This window comes from Macrosteles quadrilineatus, unplaced genomic scaffold (assembly GCF_028750875.1).
Source record: "Macrosteles quadrilineatus isolate MER2022 unplaced genomic scaffold, UCM_ALF_1.0 Scaffold_1__1_contigs__length_201487025, whole genome shotgun sequence".
Taxonomy (NCBI): Eukaryota; Metazoa; Arthropoda; class Insecta; order Hemiptera; family Cicadellidae; genus Macrosteles; species Macrosteles quadrilineatus.
Genome location: NW_026542594.1, coordinates 87625700 through 87644102, shown reverse-complemented (window position 1 = coordinate 87644102; position 18403 = coordinate 87625700). Strand labels below are relative to the sequence as shown.

Below are 18403 nucleotides of genomic sequence, written 5' to 3'. Positions count from 1 at the left end.
TTGTATCTACATAGGGTAATTCACTGTTCTGGTCGTTGTTTTCAAGGTTAACCCCATTGATTTCATTTTCAGGTTCCCCATCATTATTTTTTTCTACAGTAAAAGGAATCTCTAGTTCCTGAAAAACATCCATATTTCCATTGACGACCACGTTTTCAACTTCATTATTGAAATGTTCAAATACCTCGTCCATATTCTGTTCGACAGTAGACGACTCACAAGCTGCATCTATCCCCATGTCTTCTTGTAGTTCGTGGTAGTCTTGTTCACAAGATGAAGAATCATCGCTATCCGAAGTTGGGATATATTCAGTGGCTCCATCGGAAGAAAACAATGAACTTAGTTCAGAATCACTATCACTTTCGTTACTGATCATACGATCAATTTCACTATCAGTATATAAAAAAGATGGGTTTTTAGGCCTAGTAGGCCTATTGCGTTTCATGATCAAGCTTTTACACAAACAAATAAAGAAACTCCACTAAACACTAGCCAAAACTGCAGAGGTTAGAGTGTTTACATCTGTTCTGTGATGTCGCGGAATACACAATGTTGCCAACTGTTGTGTGACGTAACCAATCGTCATATCCACAGACCAAGCGACGCACATTTGCGGCAGATATCCCTCTAGACTGAAACGATACAATCAGGGCTTTAAAATAGACCGTTGCTAAGCAATACGCAGATTAATAACATTAGAACACCGACGCAACTGTGCGTCGTTAGTCTATTTCAATGTGACCAGCTGACGCAAATATGCGTCGGTGGTCTATTGTGAGAAACCAGTCGACGCACAATTGCGTCGCTGGTCTATGCGAACGTAAATTTCATATAATTGTGGTAGCGAACATGTTAAAGACAGTAATGTGGTGGGTTAATGACAAATTGGGAAGCACTTGAATACCTGAGATAGCACACACGAGACACGATTATTACTAACTTAATAATTTATGTTAGATTGTGTTGGGTATAGAACAAAAGATAAAAATACTAAGGCATTGCCATCCCTTTTATTGTTTATAATATTTTGATAAAGGTTTTTATGTTTACATATTTAATAGTGGAGAATTTAAAGGTTGTTGAGTGCACAGGTGTGCTGCAGTTGAGGTTTAATATATTTGGACTTATCCGAAAGTAAACTAGTTGTCTGTGCTGCATTCTGTGGAAACAGTGAGGCAATATTTCAAATCATGACTAATACAGAATGTTGTGATTATTCAAACCTACAAAACAGTTGTAGAAAGTAAACTTCTGCTTTTAAATTATATTTTTTTGTAAATATTGTAGTTCCAAAATTCTGACATTGGACCCTTTAAAACCTCTCACCTCTGGGGCAGAGCCCTTTTGACCGATCTGCACCAAACTTCACACAAACCATCCTTGAATAATCTATACTTATAAAAGGCAAAGCCCTCTCTGACTCACTGACTGACTCACTCACTCACTCATCACTAATTCTCCCACTCCCCATTTACTTAGGAGGCTGAAATTCGGTACACCGATTCTTTGGGCATTAAATAGGAAAACTATGTAGTTTTTATTCTGATCGGGCTTTTGGGCTCTGCCCCAGTGGCTCTGGAGTTTCCCATGTTAACTTTATGAGTACTCATATTTATATGGAATTAAAGAATCTTAACAGCTGGTTCAACTAAATAAGTTGATTCTGTGATGTTCAATAGCATTAAAGAGTTAATAGGTTTACCAACAGGGTGCAGCACTATTATTTTTTTAAATTATTATGACAACAGCTTGCAACCAAAAGGTGAGTAAGCGTAGCAAACGAACTTCAATCAGGACGTGATTGAGCCATGCGAACGAGCTCATCTTGAAAATTAAGAAGTTAAACGGGGCAAAGCCCGCGGGTACAGCTAGTGCTTAATAATGCCCGAAAGTTTCATTACAATCTGTCAAGCGGTTTCGGAGTCCATAGGGTATATACATACATACATACATATATACATACATACATACATACATACTCTTTTAAATAGATATAGATAAAATAACAAAGAAAAAAATGTTTGTTTTACCTAACCGCAGCTGGTTTTGGATGATATCTGTTTTCCATGGCAACACAACATTGTTTGTCAAAATAAAAGTACATGCGCAAAACAAGAGGCAAGATATTTACAAAACATCATAAAAGTAAGAAGAAACAAAAAGGGAGGGAAATAATAATAAAATAACTAGTGGCGTTGCGTAGTGTGAAACTCGTATGTCAGCGCCAATGGGTTAACTAACACTGACCTGGTTGCACGCCCATGTACATGAAGTAGTTGTCCGTGTTGCTCCACTGCAGTATATGAGTCGGCCTCACTTCATGTGTGCCAGAGTTGAGAGTGTCAGTTAGATTCCATAAGTAGATGACTCCGTGGAGCACACACTTGGTGGCAATCACTCCTCCCCCAACAGCCTCCACGGAATCCACCATGTCCTGTTTAGGGCCTCCTTTTCTTGTTGGTAACGTTAATTTGATGGAATTCCGCTCTCTAGCACAAATGAATAAACAAACATAAATAAATATCTCTCTTAGTCACATTTTAGACAGAATAGAGTCGCTATTAACCGTTCAAGGCTGGATTTATTTAACACGTGACGGACCCTGCTATGGTAGTTTTTTCCAAAACCGCACCAAACCATCCCACATTTTTCTCTTTGCTTTTTGGTGTAAGGTTTGGTGCTAGTTATTATTAACGTTTCAGAGGGCGCATTGGTTTTCAAAACGGGAGAGGGAACTCTTAATTATAAAATAACTTAATTATATTTTATAAATATAAAATTAAACTATTATTCTATCAAATGTTCTAACATAAAAGTATTAAAAGAAATCTTTTACAAGAATATATTCAAGAAGTTAATTTTAATTTTCACCACAATGTCCTGTAATGCGGTTCTAGATGATAAAACTCACAATAGGCCTACCTGATGTTTTAAGTAATTTAACATAATGGGTATCTTAATACTACATGACTCTGTACACTTGTCGTTCGTAAATCTTCCTTTCAGCACTGGCTAAGAGTGTTGCAATTCGAAATTTAACTTCTTCACTCATCGTTTAAAAACTATACAAGCTGCTATAACCGTGCTTTGCAATGGGAAGAAAATGTGACCTAGAGAGCTATTAAAGTGGGGCTGATGTGTGTTTTAAAATACAGCAACTCTAGTTTGAAAATATAAACTGATTTAAAAGTGTAAACCTAATTACGTTCAAACCCCTACTTTTGATGTTAATAGATCCAAAAGATAATGACATCATACCTCAGTGTAGCAATATCATCAATTGCTTCATATTGATACTTCATGAATGACATGTTTTATCATAATTCTTCAATTTTAGTCAAGCCTCTTTACATGTAGCTTACTATAAATTACAAAATGAAACTTTAAACAATACTTTACAAAACATATGCAGTATTCCTTTTAAAACCAAACATTTAACCCTCCTTAATCCATGGTGGAAGGAAAAAACATAGGTGTGCTATTCCCGTCATATTCTGACGTCACTCGGATTGCAAACAAAAGATCACCTGTTGGTTGTTATTGTTTTTATAATAAAAAAACAATAACAATCAAATCAAAACAAATACATACTAATATGTATTTGTATTTATATTGTAAATATCAAGTATATGTATTTGTTTCGATTTGGTTGTTATTGTTTTTATTAGGGATGGACGAGATTGGATTTTTAGTTCGAGACGAGATTTTTTATTTCTCATAAACTTTTGAGACGAGATCGAGACGGGATTTCCCTTCTCATACACAACGGGAAATGCACGTTCAAAATTTTTACCTGATTTTGTAACATTGTTAGATGACTGTTTAAATACAAAAATAATGATAATAGGCAAGAATATTTACAATCTTTTATTAAAAAACATCAGCATAACATTTTTTTATTAATAACGCCTAACTTATTAAAAATGCCTACGATTAGGAAACATAGTGATATCAGTTAGGATAAGAGTTCAACTTATCCTAAAATAAAATAAATCATAAAATAAAAGCAATATTAATTTTTATAAAATAGTTAGGTACTTGTTTTGACTTTTTATAGTAATAAACATTCCTCACACTGCTTACATTTAACAAAACTTCTCAAATGTTATTAAAGTAATATTATTAAAATAATTAAAGTAATATTTACATTTAAAGAATTAATTAAATAAGAACGCCTTCGCAAAGGAAACGCAACTACAACACGCTCCTGTATTGCGGGTATTGCATTGACTTTCTGCAGGCGTTTTAATTTTTATTTTATTTTTTTTTTTTTATTCTCTTCTCGATAAAAATCTCGGCCAAAAAGAAATCTCGTCTCGTGTAACGAGATTTAAAATTTCCCGAAAATTTCCGGAAATTTCGAGACTTGACCATCCCTAGTTTTTATAATAAAAAAACAATAACAATCAAATCAAAACAAATACATACTAATTTGACAGTTTACAAGCAGGTGATCTTTTGTTCGCAATCCGAGTGACGTCAGAATATGACGGGAATTAGCACACCTATGTTTTTTTTCCTTCCACCATGTCCTCAATCTACATAAAGCGTCACAAACATATGTTTCGAGTAAATAAACAAACACCAGTTCATTGTACTGAGCAGCTGTTTCATTAACTTCTGAAATAGTTCACTGACTTGTTGTCAGATGCCACCACCAACCGGGTTGCGTATGTCGAGCGGGTCTTGTTAAACCGTAGCATTGTGTGACGAGGAAGGGGTGTGAACAAAAAATTACAGAATGAAGGCTCGTCAAAACACCTTGAAGAGTTAGAATATATCTTTGACTGTTGACACAACTTCAGTATCCAATAGTCAATACAATGCCAATATACAATTTTACATAAATGTACAGTGTTAAACATAAATTTACAAAGTTATCTAGTTGTATCAAAAAAATTTAAACCTAGCAAAATTAGAGGCTGAATCATTATACTCATAAAATTTTATTACATAGATTTCACAGGATAGGCTGTTAAATAACAAAAAGTATTATGCTTGACCTAGACCAAATTGTTCCACATATCGCTAACTGTTATTACGCTAAAGAATATTTATAGGAAAAAACTAGGTAGTTGAACACATTTTTTAAACATTACATTAGAAACTAATAAGTGATGAAGTATGCAACTACTCCAGTTGATCTACCTTCATTGATGCTGCAGCACATATAAGTACTGTACTTTATAATTTTTTTGTAAAAATATCAAACAACCTTGGAATCTTATGAGTGCAATCTCTTATGAACATGATAATAAGGAAACATTTAATTTACTTACTCAGACTTAATATCATCCACAGAATAATTCCAGCCAAGCAATCCGCTATCACAGCCTATCAGCAGTGTGTTGTTGACGGGGCAGAAAGTGAAACTAATGATCTCCGATTGAGTGGAGAATTGTTGTAAAACCTCAAAGTCCACTTTATACTCAGGAGGAGATGGATTACCGATGTTACAGAGGTGAATGTCCCCGTCGCTCCCACCACCTGTCATATTAAATATGTTTAGTTGTTAAAGATACTATTTCTATATGATGTAATTCAACATTCAACATTAAAAGAGTAACGTTTAAACTGAACAATAACTTTATCCTTTATTTTCTTGCAGTGGCTACAACAGTTAGTGAAAAATCTGAGTACAAACAACATGATTTTGCTTGTAAAAAGTACAATGAACCAGGCAAACCACAAACTAATATAGGCCTACATAACAATTCTAAAAAGTGTAGTAATAAAACATTTAAATTAGTAAAATATCCTGGAGAAGTTTAAAGTGAACCTGGAGGTATGAAGTTGCCAGTCAATTTACTAAAACTAGAGGTCGTCCACTACTACTATCACCCCATGCTGTAAATAATACATATGATTGGAATTTCTTCCATTTGTTTTGATCTTCTGTTTATATTTTGTTGTTATTTCGTCACCATCATGGCAAACTATAAGGTCCTTGTCAATTATTTAAAATTTTAAATTCATTTTTTTTTTTTGCTTATGTTTGAGGCTATTTTAATTTCTAAAGGGATTCTGCACATCTACAGGAAAATGTCTTTCATTTGGTACCAAACGCGTGTAATTCGGCCCAGTAGTATGGTAAGGCTAGCTGTCATAAGTTTTGCAAAAGTTTTTTAGTATATAAGACGAGAGCTCGGCCTGTGGTCGAAAAATCGACCAAAAGGATATATTGTGAAAACTTCTCTACTTTCACCCCACGCTGTAAATAAAACATGTGATTGGAAATTCTTTAATTTGTTTTGATTTTCTGATTATATTAATTGTTGTTATTTCGTCACCAACATAGCAACCCATAAGTTCCATGTTATTTTTTAAAATTAAAATTTTTTTTCTTATTTTTGATCCTATTTTAATTTATAAAGAGATTCTGTACATCTACAGGAAAACCTCTTTCATTTGGTACCAACAGGGTGTAATTTTGTCCAGTAGTATGGTCAGGCTAGCTGTCATAAGTTTTGCAAAAGTTTTTAGTTTAACCCTCCGAGCGTCCATCGTCGAAAAATCGACGCGCTACACACTTTGTGTAGTGTCACGCGTCGATTTTTTGACGCACGAACATCGTTTATGGCGAAGGCTCTATGACTGACTGAATCGGATTGAACTGGATCGATTTAGGTATCGTTCTTTCCGTTATATTCTAAGCTTTCTCCAGAGGTCTGTCTCAGCGCTGTATGTTCTCCGAGCCGATCGTAATTGTATCAGACAGCTGACGTGCGTATTCGTAAACAGCTTGGTTATCCTCGGACCGATGACTGATGTGTTTTATTACGTTTATCATTGTTTTAGTGTTAAAAATCAAAAGTAGTGATATACGTGGTGCATTATAAGAAGATTTAAGTGATTTTGAAGGGCTGGTTGATGATCCTGAAGAAGTAGGTAGTGATATTGATGTAAATTATCAGCCAGATTCCTAGCTATGGTTAGGCTATGCATTCTTAGCTAAACGCTATGTACTGAAATCCGTTTTTCACTCATAACTTATTTATTTGATAACTTACCTCACTATATGATTATATATTTGTAATCCTCATTAAATTTAGAACAAAGTGGCTATTTTCAAATATTTATAGGCCTATAATTTATACGATTTCATTGAGCGCGAACTTATTTTTTTTTTCAATTTTTCCAAAATAATTTTTTTTTACCTAAAAAATTTTTTTGAAACGAATATTCCTTATGTTTTATGTATGATATTGAAGCCCATGATTTTCCAAACAAAATGGTATATAGAACATTAGAATTAACATTGTTTTAAAACCTTGCAAATGCGCCAAAAATAGGTGGACATTAAGGCCTAAACTATGGACACTTGGAGGGATATAAGATTAAGTAAAGGAATAGTAAACTTTTCAGGCACATGGGGAAAAATTGAGTTACCTTTCATTTAACACAAACTGCATGTAAATCGGTCCAATATAACTCCAGATCTCACTCTTAATAGGCTAAAAATTGTAACCCATTTTAAATTGTCAATAGATATTTTAATTTCCGTTTGTATAACATTTACTCCAGTAATAGCTGAAGTCAAAGCAAAATGGGCAAACATTTAACATACAGACAATAACCTTTCATTTGGTACAAACCACGTGTAAATCAGTCCAGTAGTATGGTCAGGGTGTCTGTTGTAAGCTTAAAACAATCTCCATAATAAACGTTTTCTTTTTATATTGGTTCCTAGAGGTCGCACCGTGATCGAAAACTCTACCCATAAGGCCCATGTTATTTTTTTTTAATATTTAATTAATTTTTTGGCTTATTTTTAAGCTTATTTTATTTTATAAAGGGATTCTGTGATGATTTTAAAAGATTTTCCTTGCGATGCACACGAGCTGAGAAAAATGGTTTTAAAGAAACATCCTTGCCTATTAACCCCTTCGCTTAAAGCGACGGCGAATCGAGCCATTGTTTGAAGCGACGGCGAATCGCCGTCCGCCATTAAAACCAATATCTGCCGAGTTAGTTCCCAAAAAATCCAACAGATCGCATATGCTTCTTGTTCTGCAAGCTTCAGGCTTTCATTTGGTTGTATTTTTGTCGTCCACAGCCTGCCCAATCGGCATAAACAATCAATTGAAAATTACGATTTACCAGCTGACGTTGGGAACGTTGTCTTGGCAGCTGTCTGCCTTGTTTGTTTATGTTTACATCGTCATTTCACAACAGTGTTTATATCATGATGAATTCTATTTTTCGTTTGCAAATAGTTGTTTTATAAACTAAATAAGATGAGTAACTTTTTATTTGTTGATGAGTGTGGAAGGGAATTGGACGAAAGTGAAATTGCTAAACTTATTGAATGTGACAGTGACTCAGACAGTGATTGTTATTTATTTGAAGAAAGGCTTGAGAGTGATGATGATTTGGAAATAAACAATGAACACACAAGTGAAGCATGCAATAGTATAAGTATAGCTGATAATGGTGTGACAGAGCATGCTAGCCCTAGGCCTGTTATAAATAGTGATTGTTTGCATGACCTGCATGTTAGGCCTAGGCCTGTAAATAATGATTGTTTGCATGACCAGCCCTCTTGTAGTTATGCCCCACCTATGTCCCCTCAAAATGTGCCTCATAGGCCTAGTCCTGTGTCCTATGAACAGCAAAGTTCTGATGATGAAAACCCTGTTGAATTTATGGATAAAATTTACCGAGGTAGGGTAATTGCACCTGCACTATCTCCTACACCCAGTGAGGAGGCTGAGGCTGATGACCCTAGTTTTATTGAAAACATTCCTTGTCAAGTACCTGAGTATAGTAGAGTATAGTAGAGAGTAGAGTAGGTGCAACAATTGGTAGATCAAGGGGAAGGGGAAGACAAAGAGGTAGGCCTAAAGGAAAAAATCCTAGTTTAGTGCTACCTAAGCCTACTAAACGGTCTAAGGGCCAACCTAAAAAAGCTAAGAAAAAGAAAAAACAAGGTTGGAAATGGACCAACACTATAGAAGACAATAGTATTTTCAAAATACCTTTTACAGGCTGTCCTGGTATCAGGGCAAGCTTAGCAAGAAATTTAGGTCCTTCTCCATCTGAAGTTGAAGTATTCAACGCGTTTGTCGAGGATGATTTTTGGCAACATGTTGCTACAGAAACGAACAAATACGCCGAAGAGACTATTGAAAAAAATAATGCAAGTGGTAAAGATAAACAGTTACTCTCTGAATGGTTTGAAACAACTCCTGATGAAATGGCTTGTTTTTACAGTCTATGTGTTTTGATGTCACTTGTGAAGAAAAGGACCATTCAATCGTATTGGGCCCCTACTGCTACTACTGAGACTCCGTTTTTTCGAAAAGTTATCCCTTTTCGTAGGTTTTTGCTCTTATCAACAATGTTCCATATTTGTGATAATAAAAATAAGCCCCAGAATGACAAACTGTGGAAACTGAGGTATGTCATTGATTATATGAATCAAAAGTTTTCACGGTTATATTTGGCCGATGAAAACATTGCAGTAGATGAAAGCTTGATGAAATTTCGTGGGAGGTTGGGGTATGTGCAATTCAACCCCAAGAAACGAGCCAGGTTCGGGATAAAATTTTACAAATGTTTTGAGTCAAACAGTGGATACTGTACAAAATTTAAAATATACACTGGGGCTGAAGTGAAACAAGGTGAAATAGTGGAAGAAGGGGGTGTAGACACTGCTGAGGATGATAAACTTTTGGTGAGCGAGGCCATAGTCATTGAAATGGTCAAGGAATGTTCCGGTAATGGTCATACCCTAACAATTGACAACTGGGATTTCTCACCTCTCCTCTACTATAGATTGAAACATATTGGTTTCAATGTGATCGGGACGGTGAACTCTTGGAGGACAAATATGCCTGACAGTTTCAAAAGTGGAAAACTTGATGTCGGTGATTATGAAGTTGCGTTTAGCCATGACATGATGGCCCTTAGATGGCAGGACAAGAAAGAAGTGTGTCTCTTGTCTACTTTCCACAGTAAGGGAGACAAAAAAACAACTGGAAAGAGAGACAGAGTCAGCGGTGAGGTGATTACCAAGCCTGAACCTATCCTCCATTACAACAGCTCGATGGGCGGTATCGACCGAGAAGACCAACTGCTCGATTCTTTTTCTACAATGAGGAGATATGCTAAAGGGTAAGAAGATTTTTTTTTTATATTTTGGACAAAGCCCTCTTCAACTCTTATGTTGTTTTTAAAAAAATCACCCACAAGAAGATAGGATTTGCTGAGTTCAAAAATAAATTTACGGAGCAAGTGTTCCAGACCAGACAACTACCGGCCTACAAACGAAGAGAGCGGCCATCAACATCTGAAACCCCTCTACGGCTTCAAGCAGCTTCTTGGGGTCATTTCCCAAGACAAATCCCACCTAACGAAGTAAAGCAAAACCCATCAAGACGCTGTAAAGTTTGTAGTGCACAAGGGAAGCGTAGTGACAGTCGGTGGGAGTGCGAAATGTGCCTTGTTGCTCTTCACCTACCCGAATGTTTCAAGACATATCATACTAAGTTGAACTTTGCTTGATATCTTTTTGAGTCTACAACATGTCAATCAGTATTTTAAGGCAGAACAGTAAGATATTTTTAACTTTTATAGTAATTTTTTTTTTTTAAAGAAAAAAAAAATTTTGTAATTTTTTGTTTTTGTATTATATGGTATAAAAAAATAATAAAAATAATTTTAACCAATAAAATATTAGTTCAGGGTGTCTACTACATTCTGGATAAAAAATTCATGGACAATTCCCGTACATTTAAGGACACTTCGCCGTAACCTTTGTCGGTGTCATTAGGCCTACCGAATAATTTTCCTGATTTGTCAAAGTGTATTAATCTTGTTATTCACTGTAGTTGTACCAGAGAGAAAAGTAAATAATAATAGATAAGAGTTAAAAATTACAAAATAGAAATTTATTGAAAGTAAACAAACATAGGCCTACCTATACTTTAGGTAAAGCTTGTATAGTGTAACAGAGAAACGCAATCATTGTTTCCTGCGATAGCGAAAAATATCTCCATCGGTCACGTAAACTTCATAACATAGCTTATCCGATCCAGGCCTATTAATTTGGCATGATTCGTCCTGGCACGACGTTAGGTTCTTGACTACTTTTGAAAAAACATCTTTAATGCATATTGTTACTCAATTCTTAGTACAAAATCAAGGTATGGATTATTGTATTTGCAAAGTTAATATCGACACATAGCAATCATTAGTTGTTTAACTTTGGCACAATTACATTTTCTTAATATATTTTACAGCTCTTTCAAGAATCAAAATACCCAGGCCTAGACCTAATTATTTAGGAGGGCCTATATAAACTGAGATGAGGTTATAATAGCAGCAAAGTCACTATCATCATTCTAGTTCATAAGATTTAGATTGCTTAAAGCATACAACTCAATAAATAAATATATGGGAAACAAAAAACATTGAAACCTGAATAGCCAACAATATAAGACAAAGATACAGAAAATGCAATGACATAATTTGAAACCAAGCAGGCTTACATAGTGATAAAACATTAATGCAAACAACAATGCTTGTGGTTTTGTCAATTGAAAGATAAAATGTCCATAAAAAAGGGGTTAACTTACAAAATAAGACTGTAGATTATTTACATGTTTAATATGAAACCATAAACAGTTTTATGGCACTAGGCACTGGCCGCGGCAAATTGAATCTTCCAAGCCGAAAGTACAAGTAAGAAGTGAAATTTAACAGCCATTATAAAGCTATTATTTTCACGATAAAATAGGTTTGGGATCTAATAATAATTACCCTAGTAATAAAAAAAGAAGTTGTAAAGGAATAAAAGTTTATGAGCTAGCTGCTGAGTCAACAGTTCTTGGAAGTACTTGACTTGACACTTGATTGTCGTGATAAAATATTAATGGGTTTGAGATTGTTAATGGGATTTTTATTGCATAATTACTCTAGTAATAAATTATGAAAATGTAAACAAACATCTGATAAACCTTTTATGTGCTCCTAACCAACTAGCGATCAATAAAATTATGGCCCATTAAAAATTTAAGGACATAGTCTGGCATTTAAGGACAATTCCCGTACATTTCATGGCCAGTAAAAATTTAAGTACAATTCCCGGTTTTCCCGGATTTCCCGGTTGGTAGACACCCTGTAGTTTTTTTTAAATCTACATTCAATTCTGATTAGAAAAATAACAGTATTTGATCTACAAATACAAAATTCTGAGTGCAGGTAAAAATATTGCAAATTGTGTAAAATTACACATAAATAATTCATTTTTTTGGCCCGGTTAGGTGTAAAAATAAGTTTAAGCGAAGGGGTTAATATATAGATTCAATGTTAGCAGCAGAAAATTACAAAGTGCAGACAATTTTTCAAACAAAACATTACAACATAATATGATGTATGCTCCAAGGTCTTGTAGGTAATTTAATGTTACTGTTTTCCTAGCAGAGCGGAACACCATATTAATCTCTTTCCCGCTCTCCGTGTTCCTCTCTCCGCTCTTCGCTTTCGCACCTAGGAAAACCCAGCTTTACACAATTTCTTTCCAGACCATTTTGTAGAGCTTAAAAAAATTCCCATGATATTCTTATGGAGAATAAATAAACTGTTGTAGTTTGCTTGCTTATGGATACTGTATATTTAGATCAAATTTGGCAATTTTGTTTATTTCATACTAAGCTATCAACATTTCAATAAAAAAACACACCTCAATACCTTCCCTGCAGCAGCTAACCTAGGTACTCATTAAAATTAATGTTATTAAAATAGGAAATAATTCTGAAAATTTTCAGGGAATATTTTTGGAAATTCACTTAGTTTGCAGGTTTGCTGCGGCGGGGGTATAAAAACAATTTTTTTTTGTGGATGTCTTTGAGCTTTTTGATGATAACTAGTAACTACCCATAAGAAAATGAAATTTGAATCCATCCCGTAGCAGTACTATCAATAATAGAGTTTTTAGTTTAAATTGGTTTGATTTCACTTTTGCTTTTATTTAATTGATGACATTTGTATTGAATTAATGATACCTACAAAACAACAGGTTCCATTGTTCTGGATGAAAAAGAAGACTATTGATGATATTTTTCTTGCTGGTTTTCTTCACAGCTTTTACTCCAAATGCTATACCATTTACTGAGTCTAGAAAGTGCACTGAGTACATTGCTCCAGCACACACAAGAAATGAGTAAGAAAGGTTGACAGTCCAAGCCAGCGCATACAGCATTTCTCTGCACAGAAAAACAGAACTTGTATACAATCCTTATTTGTAACCTAAATGCTTTAAGCGCATAATACCCATGTTAGTGTTTTAAATCACTCAAAGCACTGTTTAATTGTTGTTAGTGAATTTCTTATATAGTAATAAGCTATAAGTAAGTAATAAGTAATAAGTTAATAAGCTAGGCCACTTAGCAATTAATGACAAATTAAATTAAATGAATTTTTTTTATCTACACAGTTGAAGTTAGGGCCACATTGCCCTTTCTTACACTTGAATTTAATCAAGACGGCCACACTAAGTAAACCCCGACCCAAGGTGACAGTATATCTTACGCGCCCAGGAGTGTTTTTGGGTCGCAGAGACAAATTCCTTTTCATGTTATCTTAAAGCACTGGCCTTATGATTACTTTAGGCGACAAGTCGCTCCGTCTCACACCCAGTCCCTGAACTGTTTTCATGTATATCTTCTTCAGTTTTGATTTGGCAGTGGTATAATATGAAAAAAAAGTTAAAATTCTTCAGTAGATCTAACATGGTTAAATTGCAATAAATTTTTAAGTAAAATTAGTCACGTCTCGTGTGTGTATATATATATTTTAAAGTTTGTATTTTAGTATTAAGAAGATTTTTCTTTTATATGAGTGTGTGTTTGTTCGTTGTGTTCATAATAATTTACTGTCTGAAAACTGAGATGAAAAATGCTAGGTATGCGTTGTGCTGTAGCTATATGTAATAACAGTTATTTTAAGACTAAAACTCGATCCGACATAGTGTCATATTTTAAATTTCAAAAGAAAGATATACGCTCTGTCTGGGTTGAACGTTGCAAAAGAAAGGATTCTTGGAAGCCTGACACTTCTTATATTTGGTCAGAACACTTTAAATCAGAAGATTTCGAAAGGGATTTAAAATCAGATCTATTGGGTTTAGGTAAAGTAAAAAAATCTCAAGTCTAGGGCTGTTCCCTCCATAAAAACTCTTACTTTCTGAAAACAGTATCAACAGTGATGCGGAATGATCTAAAAAACGGAAATTAAAACAAGTATCTCGGGAAAACGAACAGTTTGTGCAAGCTGCGTTGTCAAAAGAAGATGATATAAATGTAAATGATAACCTTACAGATAAAGATCCTAAGACTGCTTTGATACCACCGACTATTAATTATGAAGAAGAGTATAAGAAATTAAGTAAAGGGTTGGAAAAGGTAAAAGAAGAATATGAATCAACATTATCAGCTTCAAGGTGTGAAAATGTTCGACTGGTCAAAGAAAAATGTGCTAGTGTTAAAGTAAGAAATTCAAGAAATTAAAGAAGAAACATTCTTAAAGGAACCTTTTCTGATACCCAAATAAATATTTTATTTAATCTGAACAAAAAAGTTAAAGTGTGGTCTAATGAGGACATTACGAAAGCTTTTATCATTAGATACTATAGTAAGCAATGCTACATTTATTTGAGAACTCAAATGAAAACTCCTCTTCCCTGTTTAAGCACATTAAAAATTGGACATAGAAATTGCATCTTAAATGGGGAATGCTCCGAGGGGTTCTAGGCCTTATGAGGGTTGCTGCACAGCAAATGACAACTTTGGAGAGATGAGAGAATGATGAGATGAAAGTAAAATTTTTTTCCTTAATAAGAGGGGGTGGGGGCATGAATGATCACCCTACTCCTATAGAATGTTTGTATAGAATGCGCATGATTGTGTTAGGGAAGAACACGGGTACGGTTAGGAGCAATGTGAATACTGTGAACACGTCAGATAAATTCATAATTCGGAAAGTTTTAAGAGAAAGCTCTGTATCATGCAGTACTGACCAAGAGATAAAGGTGCCCTTCGACTCCGAAGAGAATGAAAAAAGTGATGTGGATGAGAAGGAATCAGTTGAGATGTTAAAAGGATAGTTTGGAAGTTTGTGTATCGAAAGATGGACTTAACTATATAGCAGGATGGATAGCAAAAAAGTTCAGAAATAAATATCCTAACCTTGGAAATTTTAGGCCTACCTACCAACGCGAAAAAAAGCGTCAACCTGGATTGGTGAGATATTCTTAGGGGGTTTAACAGAACCAACAGTGGATTTTATGGAAAAATTGAGATATTAGAAGTGAAATTCCAAAAAATTGCAAATTGAAGATTTTAAAAGGCCCAATGTGAAGAAATTAAGTGGTAAAGTTGATTGTTTCCCTGTAGACATTATCGAGCTATTTGCACGAAGAAGAATAATAATGAGAGTGAAGTTTTTAAACAGACAAAAATAATGAATAACAAAGAAAAAAGCTTAATAAAATACATCAGTAGAAAATTTGTAAATATAAAGAACTCTAATACCATAATGTAAAACCGTAATGTACTTCTATAGTGTGTGGAAAAAGCAACATATTACCTAGTAATCTTTCACTTCCAGAGACCAGCACCATACTTTGGGAATCGACTAAATACATGTAAGAGTGAAAATCAACCGGGAGGCAAGCTTTAAAATAATTAGGTCACGGGCAGGGACGTCATCAAAATGGTCGCTTAGCCAATTATAATAATGTCATATATCTCGGAAACGACATTATTTTAATTTCATTTTCACAAAGAAACTGTGATTTAAAAAAGAAACAATAATGTGGAGAATTCATTAGGCTATATTGAGGGAAAGACGCAGACAATTTGTTAAGTAGAGGTTAAATTTGCTATGTAGAGGTTCTGACAATGATAAATTTGTTTTATTGAGGTGTCTTATTTTAGTCAAGATCGTCAAAAATTTGTTAAATCAAGGTTGATATGATTAGTTTGTTATGTAAAGGTAAAATATACATTGCGTCTTATTAAGAATTCTAGGGAATTTAAAATAAATTTGTTATATCAAGGAATTTGTTATATCGAGGTTTGTTATGTCAAGATAAGACTGTATAATAATTCAAAATAGTACCTAATAACATGTATTTTAAGGCCTAATACAAAAACATGCAATAAGGGTCATAAAGTCTTACTTACTTCCATAATCAATGACCTGATTTTTTAAATATCTCCTAACTCATTTTACTGGTATGATTTTAAAATTCATATCACTGAAAGGTTGTTATTATCAACAAGTGTGGCCTCCTCTAGTGACCAGGTATTGAGTCACACTAAAAAATTTAAGTATTGTGAGAGTAGAAATTTTTTATTAACACGTTCGCTACTGCAATAGTACGAAATTTTCCATTCACATGGACCAGCGACGCACATATGCGACGGCCGGTTTCCACCCATAGACTGCCGTCACATATATGCGTCGGCTAGTCACATTGAAATAGACTGCCGTCGCATATTTGCGTCGGGGTTCTAATGTTATTAAATTGCTTATATCTTTGTAGTGGTCTATTTGAAGGGACTGAATTCCCTGCAGTGGTCTACAGAGATGTCTGGCGCACAACTGCGTCGCTTGGTCTGTGGATATGATGATTGGTGACGTCATGTAATAGTTGGAAAAACTGGTCTTTACTTTTCTGCATCACTGTAAGTATGTATGGGTCAATGTCATAGAATGGGATAAGTTATGTCTCAGGTATAAATAAAAAATAAAACTGAATAAAAAATTATTAAATGTGTGTACTTACTTATTTACCTTATTTCCCAATAATATATTCCTTTATTTTAGCAATTACATGCATAATTTAAAAGTTTTATAGGTTACAGACAGGCGCATATTTACAGTCCGGTCACTAACCTAAACATCAAATGAGATGTCAAATATGGAAAAACTCTAAAAACACGATAGAGCTTTGAATAAAGGTTATACGTAATACTTATTATTCAAATATGTCATCTGTTCAATCTTACAATTGGTCGGAATATTGATTTTTCGACCTAATACGCCAGTCTCCAAGTGCCACCGAGATATGGACTGTGAAAATGACGTAGCCCGCCAAAGCAGCAACAAAAGTTGTAAAGCGCGGCAAATCGTCCCAGCCTTGTGAGTACCTTGGTAAAGTTGCTGTGAGTTGAAGTTTTTGCCAGAAAAAGTGTTGATTTTGAAATTATAATCAAAACAACAGGTAAGAAACACATCGTACCTTAATTATGTTACAGTTCGGTCACTCACACTAATCCGATATATTCCAATAAAACTGGCAAATCAAACGTTGGACTAGCTGTAGAATTGTGCACAGAGCATAACCTGAAAATGAGGCCTAGTCTCGTCAACTAGCCTAGGAGCTATATAAATAATAGTAAGATTACAGTCCGGTCACCAACAGTCCGGTCACGTTACCGGAGCTGTTTTTCCGTGACCGGGCTGTAATATAGTGCCAAAATGTATAATAAACGCAGGTTGCGTTTATTTTATTATGTTATTTGATATTCTAAATTTAACTAACAACACAAATATTAAACTTTAACTAAAAATAGTAAAAAAAAAACTAAATTGTTATAAGAAATTTGTTTCCAAAATATCCAGGTATGAATGAATTTCCGTTTTAGTTCTTTGTTATATATTTAATATTTGTCATTTACGATTCTATGGTCAGTTTTTAACCATATGTAGGCCTAAGCTCAAATATTCGCAGAACAGGATGGACGCATACTCAAAGTCTTAGTTTAGTCACGGCGGCGGCAGCCCGGTCACGGCGGCGACAGCCCGGTCACGGCCGCGACAGCCCGGTCACGGCCGCGACAGCCCGGTCACGGTACTGATTTATAAAAATTAAGAAAAATGCATTGGTAATTTTTTTTTACAATAGGTAGTTTGTAAACTAATTGTATTTCAATGTTACTGAACTTTTTTCAAATACAAGTGTATATTTAATTAACTAGGCTATGATGGATTTTGTTGACTTTTAAGAGGAGTTTATATTTAATTTCACCTTTATCAATCACTTTTCATGAAAAAAACAAACATTTAGTCTAAAACCTGTTGAAATAGTGTTATTTCCTAATTATTAATATGTTTTTTTTTTTTTTATTGAACAATATTTACTGTTTTTTTTTTTTTAATAACAATAGGTGTGACTGTACTTGGTGACCTGAAAAATAGAAAAAAAATACTAAATAAAGATTTTAAGCTCTGCTGCTGATTAATTTGTATTTCTGAATGGTTACTTCTTATAATAACTTAATATTAACAAAATATTTTATAAAAAAAAGTAAAAAAATTGGCAAATTATCACATTTAGTGACAATGACCCATAAGTATAAAATGCTTAATGCAGTTATACTCAAGCTTAGCGTTT

At 34.3% G+C, this 18403-nt stretch overlaps 1 protein-coding gene across 1 annotated transcript in view; it reads right to left on the bottom strand.

Annotated features, from left to right (window-relative positions):
• LOC128983687 (leucine-rich repeat and WD repeat-containing protein 1-like) overlaps window positions 1–18403 on the bottom strand; it is a 41100-nt gene that overhangs the window by 8606 nt on the left and 14091 nt on the right. Inside the window, exons 4-6 of the mRNA XM_054403126.1 lie at window positions 13012–13208; window positions 5280–5487; window positions 2248–2489 (exon numbers count right to left, since the gene is read on the bottom strand). Coding sequence (XP_054259101.1) covers window positions 2248–2489; window positions 5280–5487; window positions 13012–13208 — 647 coding nt within the window. The remainder of the gene's footprint in view (window positions 1–2247; window positions 2490–5279; window positions 5488–13011; window positions 13209–18403) is intronic.